Below are 9,410 nucleotides of genomic sequence, written 5' to 3' on the forward strand. Positions count from 1 at the left end.
TTCAACGGCCTCGACGGCGTGGGCCGCTACTTCGACCTGCTAGCCAGCCTGGTGACCTTCGAGGACATGCGGTTCGACCGCGAGGACGAGTGGGTGGTCGACCAGCAGACGCTGGCGGTGTGCGTGCGCGGCCGCGCGCGCTTCATCTGGAAGGCCACGGGCGAGACCTGGGACGAGGCCTTCTGTTACCGGCTGGGCATCGCCGAGGAGGTCAGCCAGTCGTCCGAGCACAGCGGCCAGTTCAAGGTCCAGGAGTACCGCGTCTGGTCCGATACGGGTGCTGCTTACCTCGCCAGCCGCGGCCAGTTGAGGCAGCTTGAGCTTGCTGTCGATCAGAAGGAGAACCAGACGAAAAAGGTCCCTGCTGCTGCCAAGGAGGCCGATCCTTCTTCTTCATACCCGCCGAGGGATGCCTTGGGGTCGGGCATGAATGTGTATGGGAATTGTGGATGATAATACACCATACGAGAAGAGAGAAAAAAAGGAAGAAATTCTGTCTGTCGAGCGAGTTTGGTCTCATTTTTAATGATATTAGGATATAATGCAACTCTGCTTCTTCATAACGACATAATGCAATTTTTTTTGTCATCAGCTGCGATTTTCCCAAGGTCTGCTTTCTACGCATATATGTCCTGGAACTAGTGTCATCGCAAAGTTGCACTATACCTACTCAATACAATCGTTATTCCTTCTATCCTACCAGCTAAAAGAAATCCGGGCAGCGGAGATGTAAGCCCAGCAGAAAGTCACAAAAAGCGCCTCCTTGAACTCCCAACCTTCCGAGATGATAGTAGTCTCGACATGCTATAAAAAAAGGATAAATAAAGGAATAAAAAAGTAGGGAAAAAAGAAGAGTAGTACAGGGGAGGAGGTCAGATCACTGCTTCCACGATTTCCCGCAGTTCATACACGTGCAGAACAGCGTCATCGGTTCGTCTGCACTGCGCGTCTGGGCCTCCGTGTAGGTCACCTTGCGCTGGCCACACTTGCCGCACTGCAGACTCGTGCTGATGCTCCGCTCCGCCTGCGCAACCATCGCCTTGTCCATGTTCTCCTTCTGGATCCGCGCATCCTCCTCGCGCCGCTCCGCCGACTTGAGCTCCTCGTGCGACATCTTGACAAACTGCTCCGGGCTGACCTCGTTGGTCAGCACGCGCATCCGCAGCTGCGGGTTCGACTTGTTTTTCAAGTTCTGGAACAGACTCCGGATCTTCGTGCGGTACTGCTCCTTCGTCTCCGGTCCGTACACGTTGTACGCGGCAGCCTCGACGGCGGTCGCCTTGGCGAGCACAGCCTTCGGGGGCTCGGTGGTGGTGAAGCACAGCCCGTCATACATCAGGCCGACACAGCTGTCGCGAACCTTGTTCCCGGTAACGTTGATGTCGACGCCATCCGCCTTCCACGTCCGCTTGTCGGGCGGGACCGACGGCTTGTCCGTCTTGTCGCTGGGGGTCGTCGCCGCCGCAGGAGAGGCCGCGCCGTTGGGTGATTTGCGAGCGGCGGCAGCGGCACCGCTGGCTTTCTGCTTGTTGACCTCGCTCCGCCACTTGGAGACGATCTCTCCGGCCAAACGCGCCACGTCCGGGGACTTGTGCTGTTTTAGCTTATTCACGATGATACCGATCCGGGTCGTGCGAAGCAAGTCTTCCGTAGGGTGCACTCCCTTTTGTAATTCTTTAAGGATGCCCACGATGGTGGCAGGAGTATCATTGGAGGTCACAGCCTTGGTCAGCGCCTTGGATTTCACCTCGATTTCCTTGACGTCCATGGTGAGGTGCTTCAGGACGAGTCTGCAGGAGTTAGTTCTTCTTGGAGTGTCAGTGGACAGATCGAATCGTTTATAATAGCAGACAGCCTGAGACAGGTCCTGGGTAATAAATGGAACAGCAGGATGGAAGAGTCAGTGTTTAGGAGTCAGTCCGGCAGTGCATTGTCGCGCGCATTCACTGCGCAGATCAAGCTGTGAATCCCGTGTGTGTTGCCACGCGACCGTGTCGAGGCAATCCAGGGGCCCAAGCAAAGAGAGAGGCTCACCAGACCAAGGTGAATTCACGGTTGCAGCGGTGTATCACCGCGACACCCGTAAACAGAGAAAGCAAAGACCAATCTCGCTGATATGGAAGGACTTGGGGCGGGCCGAGACCTCACGCGACGACGAGCGATAGCCGGGGAACCGACAGGAAAGCGGGACCGCGAGGACGACAGAAGGCGGAATCGAGGAAGGATGGACGGTGGCGGATAGGAGAGAGGTATTCGAGGATGAGAAGGTCCAGAATGAAGATTGTGATGCGATCAAAGAGTCGAGCTCAGGAACCGCGAGTCGAAGCAGGCTCGTGCGATCGATCCGCCCAGGCCGATGCCCACGCTGATTGGCCCAGAGGTTCCCCGCGCCAAGATTGCCGGCAGCAGCGACGTGATTGGGTCAGACTGAAGACATTCTACGCAACAATTCGATTCTACGCAACACTCTACGCTGACGATGGCTATCGAATACTGCATCGCTGGATTGAATCGCAAGATCCTATCTACATACATCCATTCACCGGCAGCCATCTCGCTGAGCTTTTTTTTTTCTAGACATCTTATCCATCACAGAGTCCACCCAAGAGTCATAGATATCGGGAATACTGCACCAGGAAATCGTACACATTTCAAAGAGCCTGTCGGGAGAGATAATGTCGAGGAGAATGTCCCCGTTCGATGACGTGTTGACTCGTCATCCGCACCGAAAGGCGTTCACCCAATCTGGATACGTCCGCCGGGCAAGCCTTCGGCGTTGTATCGAGTAAATGGCGATATCGACTCCCATCGACAGGTGGAGAACATGCGGTAGGAATAGGGAATAATATATGGTGTGGCTGATGTGTTGGCAGGGGGCTAACGCAGGGGTGGAGACAAGCGGTGAAGTTGCAGATTTATATTCCCGTCTTTCCGAGAGTCTCAGCCAGCTGGTCGACGTCCTTGTCTTCCTTCTCCGAGACAGTCTGGTCCTCCAACTGCACGGCCTCCTTGACGATCTTGGTCGCCTTGTGCTCTTCCTCTTCCTCTTCTTCGTCCTCCTCTTCCTCGCCCCCTTCTTCGCTGTCTTCTTCGAGTTCGTCCAGCTCATCGATGCCCCATGCGTCTTCGGGGTCATCCTCCTTGCCATGCTCTTCCTTCCGTTTCTCCAGGAGTGCCCGGAGCTCCTCGACATTGCCATCATCCTCAAAGAATCTGTTTCCGTTCAGCTCGATCCGTCTCAACGCAGGCAGCGCAGTCTTGGCCGCGTGCAGGAATAGCTTGACACCCTCCGCGGTAATCTCGTTGTACTGCAAGCGCAGAATCTGGATCTTCTGGTTCTTGCCAGCGGCAAGGGCTTCTGCAATCTTAATTCCGCCCCGCGCCGACAGCAGGCAGTCGCCCACACCCAGCTCGCGCAACGACGGCCAGCCGTGAATCACGCCTGCCAGAGCGGTAGATCCCAGGAGGGTGAAGGTGTTATCTTGGAGGTCCAGGACCTCGAGAGCCGAGGCGTGGCTCAACCCTTCCTTCAAGAGCAAAGAGATACCCTCCTGTCGAATGCCATTCTGCGTCATTTTCACCGAGCGAATGCCCGCAGCGTGGGCCTTGTAGGCAGCAGCCCATGCCTGCATGCTGCCATTCTCCAGACGGTTCCGTCCGCAGACAATGGTCTCGAGCAACGGAACTTCCTTGCCAGACTTGCGCGCCTCCTCCTTGCGCTCTGCCAGCTTGGTCAGCGCTTCGGCGATGAGGGCTCCGGCGGCCGGGCCAAGGCCGTTGTTGTTCAATATCAGGTGGCGAAGAGGGACATGGCGGGAGAGGAAGTCGACGAGGGGCGCTTGCGTGTTGAGACCGAAGGCGTTGTCGGACAGATTCACAGTATGCAGAGTAGGGATTTCCACCAAGGCGTTCAGGAGAGCCGTCAATGCAGGAGGGATCTCCGACAAGAGGCGCGACGTAAAGATGTCGGCCAGATCGGCCACCTCGAGGCTCTTCTGGGTTGCGAGGACGGAAGCCAGGCGCTCCGAGGCAGCAATGCCAAAGGTATTTCCGCCCAGGCGAACCTCGGTGAAAGAAGTATCCTCGAGAAGAGGCTTCACATGGGCCTCGACATCCTCAGCGGTATCAAGCTTGAGGCCCTTGCCATCGAGGGAGAAGACCTTGGGAGGGGCCATTGCGGGGTAAGTTCAGGGGCGGCGCGTTGATGGCGGAACAAGGGACGCGAGGGACGTGTCGAATTAAAATTCCAAAAGCAGAATCGCAAGTAGACCAGAGATCCAAAATGCGGATCTGTCAAGGAAACGGGCGCCCCCAGACAGGATTTGTTGTGATGCCTTGTTTAGTGGGCAGAGGAAAATAATGATGATTAGCCTCCTTTTCCCGCCGGCCTCCACCACTCACCGCCCGCCGTTCTGCCGGGTCTTTGTGCAGCCCGGTCACATGACTACGCAGGGCAGCGGGGGCAGCCCCACTATCCGTATTATGTAAGCAGATCTATGAGGCTGACGGCGTTCACCATTTACGGACATACAGTTGACATGGATCCCGGTTATCAACCTTGGAATCATTATTAGAATCCGTTCTAGACTTCCCCGACTTTGTTGCTTCGGGTCAGTAGAACATAAAATAGAAACCGGCATTTTCAATCAATTCATTGCCCATTATGAACCGGCGTGGATCAGAAGAACGAGCTTGCCACGGCCCTCAATGGCTTCGCTGATTATTTGTTAGATAATTTTTTTTCCCCTTCCACTTAAGAGTGCTGGACATTTGAATATGCAGTGATGTAGATATTTTAATTAAGACAGTTGTCCAGTAACGGCTTCATCCGCAAGGATGCCCCGATCAACACCAGGATCACTGCCTGCAGCAGAATCGATTCCGTCTCTCTTTCATCCATCCGCCTTCGCATGCTCGAATTGCACCCGAACTTCATATTTTCATTGTATCAGATTACGCAGTTTGGCTATTACCGGATTTGCTGGAAGGATACTTCAAACTCAGAGGCCATCACACTTCTCCTGTAGTACTCCCAACGGAGTTGCAAGACGTGATTCTCCGTCCGGTCTCATCCTTTCCATCCAAACAGAGAGATAAGGTCCACTAGTTTATGTGTAATATATGGGTCTCTTAAGTATATTGTACCTGTTATTGAACTAATATGAATCTAAACCACTATAGGTCTTTGGTCCATCACTATTTAGGCGGCATGCTTTCCCCCTTCCATGTACGCTGACACGCTGAAACAATCACTGCAGAAATCCAAACAACATGGACACAGTGGAAATCTCCGCTTTAGTTGCTGGTAACCCCCCTCCTGTCTCTGATCCTGGCTACGACGCTCAGAAAACCCCCTCCAGAAACCGAGCAGCTCAAGGCGGCGAGCGAATCCGGTAAAATCGAACGTGTTCGCGCTCTACTCGATTCCAATTGACTCTCCCTCAATGACTGGACTTATCATCTTACTAGATATTGAGATGGCTCAACGCAGTAACCAAACTGCGGTCGCTGAGCGTCTGCGCAAGGTGTTCAATTGTTCACAGTTCTCCCACATAAACATACTGTCAAAAACAACTGCCTATTATTGTGGCTTTGGATTCTGTTTTGTGTCTTTTGCTTTTCCGGGCCAGATATCACGGCATGCAATACAACGTTTGATGGATGATCTTCTTGTTTCTGCTCATTTTTGGAAGAATAATGACATTTCATAGACGCGTCGCATAACAAATCAATAGTCTGATTCGCTTTTAACATGCTGGTACACCTTGTCATAACTTTAGTACATGTATTGCAAAGACTCCCAACAGACCTATGTGAGAAGGGGACATTTTGCAAATACAGAAGAACCTACCTACAATCTAGATAGATAGACACCGGACAAGATCTACCTACCGCTGGTAGATGTACGGAGTAGATGTATTCATTGCTAATGTAAGCTCGTGTGGGCCCTTACGATCACCCCGGCATGCCACTATACCGCATACGGTAGGTCCCTGGCCTGGGCAGGCACGTCAACCTCGAAGCATTATTCATCATCGTCATTTTCCGCTCTATCACGAACTCTCTCTGCCCTGGCAGGCACGCTGCGAGCAATTCGAATCGGCTCTATATCCAATTGAACCGGTGCGCATTATTATACTCAAGACATACTTTCATCACCATCACCATGTCTTGGCTGTTTGGCTCGTCGAACGGTATGTGTACCTAGCCTGTCTGCTATTAGCTGATCTTGGTTTGCAGTTTTCCGCAACCTCCGCGGACAGGACAGGACAGGATCTGCGGCTGTCTTTGTCTTTCTTGCTGCGCTGATCAACAAGCCTTGTCCTGTGTTCGGCCTATGCAGTCAATTGTTCTTTTGTTTTTTTTTCCTCCTCGTCTATATATCCTCTACTTTTGGTTTCAGGATATTGAAGAGCTAATTCCATTGTTCATACAGCATCTGCGACGACGACGTCCACCACAGCGAGCTCAGCCACCAACAACACGCAACAACAGACAACCTCGGAACAATCGGCCAACAAGCCAAAGGTAAAAATTGACTGAAAAGAAGGGGGGGAAAAAACATTACATTGTTTTCGCTGAGGGAGGATCAGCGCGCTGATTTGGTAACAGCCATGCTGCGTGTGCAAGGAAGAAAAGAGCGCCCGCGATGACTGCATGCTCTTCTCCAAGTCCGACGACCCACAGAAAGACTGCCAGCCCTTGATCGAGCAATATAAGAACTGCATGGCGGGGTATGGGTTCAAGGTTTAAGGAAGAAGGAAGGACAAACCGACCAGGTCGCATTGCGTTGGCGGAGGAATGACAGAATGATACCAACACACCACTGTATACTATGTACTGTACAATAATCGCATTGGGATATACCTCACTCCTCTTTTCTCATCTCGCATTGTATTCGATATTTTTTTCTATACTTTTCCGTCCTAGCTAAGGGATATGGCTAGGGGACATACATGTACTGCAGGCATTGGCGTTTGGAAAGGGTTGATACCTATGTGTGTACTGTACACTACATTACATTGCAATAGCTAAACCCGCTCTTACAAGGACGTTGCATCAAATAAAAGACCTCGCGATGATAAAATTTTGTTGCTAATATAACGTTGAAGGTTTAAGGTTCATAAAATCTAATACACATCTTGCAATAAATTCGGACTTGAACGGAAAACGGATATAAAACGACACGGCAGAACTTACTTCACACGAAGATCTAAAAGTAGATGAGGGTATCGAGATTTAGATATCCACCACACAGTTGACTAGTACTCAGCCTCACTGTGTCTTTTTCTTGCTCTCCTCCGCTGACGTCCTCCGGCCTAATCGGTACGCTTGCAGGACAAGGTTCCACGTGCACCACAGGTAAGCCAGTCCAAAACCACTGGCTCCGATGAGCACGTTGAGTACCACCCAAAGATCCGGTTTATCTGCGGGAGGAGGAACAAACGCCTCAAGGACATGCCATATCACCATGCTTAGATAGAAGATGAGGTGCACAACAGTAGTGAAGATGTGGACTGGGCCAGCATTCGGATTTTTAGGTTGAGAGCGCGTGCGGTAAGTTTCAAGTGATGTTGGGGGGAGACCCATGAGATAGGCCCAGAGTAAGGTAATGACAAAGTACGGGATGCGGAGATCCTCGCGCTTTAAGAGTGGGAAAAGTGTCCATGCTCCGAGGATGTTGGCCCAACCAACCCACGCGCGCGTCTCCTTGCTCAGACCACCGTCGCCGCTCAGAAGGAGGGTCATTGGCAGCAGCGGAAGGAGAACACTCTTCTCGTGGACTTGGAAAGAAAAGAGAAAGAACCCCCAGGCCGAGCTGCACAAGGCAAGCAGGAGAAGGGTGGGCCGTGGATAGCGGAAGATAACAATACATGGGACCAGGATAGAGATCAAAGTCGCGCCGAGAGATGCCCGCTGCAAGACGCTCGAAGGAAATCGGTTCAGTTTGTAGAAGGTATGGATTGCACACCATGCATTCGCAACCTTATCCTCGAACAAGCCACGGGCAAACGGGAATATCCGATGGATAATCTGCGAAACCTGGAGTATAGGAGCATAGTACCAGGACTTCTCATCCAAGTGCACCAGAAGACTTTCCAGGAAAGCTGGTAGGGGAGCTGGTGATGGCAATCCGCGGTACCAATTTAACAGGGCACCTGCGATGAACGGCGCAAACAGCGCCGCAAATGCGGCGAGAGTGGTCAAAGCAATGAACAGGAAGCGCCCAATCCTGATCCGGGGGAATACGCACACTCCCAGCAGAAACGAAAACATGATTGGTGCGTAATAGAGCGCCATCTGTTTGAAGCCAAGCGCCGCCACGAAAAATATGCAGGTCAGGGGCAAACGTCCTGTAAGAATGCTCTCCAGACTGGCAACCACTAGTCCTAGCATCACCGTGTTGTATTGAAAGTGGCCATGGTCGATGAGAATCGTGGCCGGCTGCAGCAGGATAGCGACCAAGGCGATCGTAGTAGACCAAGTAGGCATACCAAACAGACGTGCATACCGTCGGACGAAGATGACGACTGCCGGAATATAGATGAGGTATTCTGACACGGATACAGTGGCACGCATGTATACTTTGAGAACAGGATCCTCCATCCCACGGGACTCGTCGAGCGCGAAATAAGCGGGGTCCAAGAGAGAGCCACTGCTAAATTAGCATACCACCCATCTCAGACCTCAAAAAATGCATCCCATCGACGTACATCTTTCCCAGGAGCCAGCTGTGGTACGCAGTCAAGGGCGGATAATCCAGTCCCCAGTACTGAAGGTCGTAGAAGTACCATTGGGTGATAGGCAAGTGAATTGTAAGTTCCATCCAGTGTCGTTGGGCTTCGAAATCACCATACATCGGAGGTACCTGGAAACCTAGAAGACTGTGAGCCATGGCATCCAAATAAGATCCGTCGAAATAGAAATCAACAAGCACACACCAGAATAACCCCACAGGCTCACTGCCCACCGGAACAGGCCCACGGCCATGAGGACCAACGGCAGGATGAGCCATTGTGACGTGCCTCCACGGGCAGCCCAGAGAAAAGAGACTAGGGGAAATGCAGGCGCCGCCCTGGACGTGCCAGGCTCGAGAATCAGATCATTGTTGAAACTGGGAGACGTCCCCAGGAGCTTCTTTTTCTGCCTGGGACGGTAGGAGGGGGAGGGAGCGGCCATGGAGGGTACGTAGACACCTCTCAATTGGGTCCCATGGACTATCTAGCACCTGGCCTTAGCGTGACAGGTCGACAGGAAGATCGATCGTTGTACTCCGCAGGGAAGTTTGTCTCTATGCATGATCAACCATTCAGAATCGTTTTAGCGGGACAGCGCCAAAGCACATGACGAGCTGCAGTGTGGCTGGTGCAGAAGTGCACGTGATTCCAGCCTAGTCCGTTCCGAGTCTA

General features: G+C 52.3%; 4 protein-coding genes across 4 annotated transcripts; 1 reads left to right on the plus strand and 3 right to left on the minus strand.

Annotated features, from left to right (window-relative positions):
• T310_8405 (uncharacterized protein) lies at positions 1–453 on the plus strand (the record flags this gene model as incomplete). Its single annotated transcript, XM_013468809.1, has 1 exon — positions 1–453. A coding segment is annotated over one exon (453 nt), but the record flags the coding sequence as incomplete, so codon positions are not given.
• Positions 454–877: 424 nt separating this feature from the next.
• T310_8406 (Transcription elongation factor S-II) lies at positions 878–1,768 on the minus strand (the record flags this gene model as incomplete). Its single annotated transcript, XM_013468810.1, has 1 exon — positions 878–1,768. The coding sequence occupies one exon, from the start codon at positions 1,766–1,768 to the stop codon at positions 878–880; it is 891 nt and encodes a 296-aa protein (XP_013324264.1).
• A 1,147-nt stretch (positions 1,769–2,915) lies between these two features.
• T310_8407 (Ran GTPase activating protein 1 (RNA1 protein)) lies at positions 2,916–4,175 on the minus strand (the record flags this gene model as incomplete). Its single annotated transcript, XM_013468811.1, has 1 exon — positions 2,916–4,175. One exon carries the CDS (start codon positions 4,173–4,175, stop codon positions 2,916–2,918), a length of 1,260 nt encoding a protein of 419 aa, XP_013324265.1.
• A 3,100-nt stretch (positions 4,176–7,275) lies between these two features.
• T310_8408 (Glucosyltransferase) lies at positions 7,276–9,180 on the minus strand (the record flags this gene model as incomplete). The annotated part of the gene is made up of 3 exons (XM_013468812.1): positions 7,276–8,656; positions 8,715–8,877; positions 8,943–9,180. 3 exons carry the CDS (start codon positions 9,178–9,180, stop codon positions 7,276–7,278), a joined length of 1,782 nt encoding a protein of 593 aa, XP_013324266.1.
• Positions 9,181–9,410: the final 230 nt, after the last annotated feature.

Source organism: Rasamsonia emersonii (assembly GCF_000968595.1).
Source record: "Rasamsonia emersonii CBS 393.64 chromosome Unknown ctg1118621760738, whole genome shotgun sequence".
In the NCBI taxonomy this organism is placed as follows: domain Eukaryota; kingdom Fungi; phylum Ascomycota; class Eurotiomycetes; order Eurotiales; family Trichocomaceae; genus Rasamsonia; species Rasamsonia emersonii.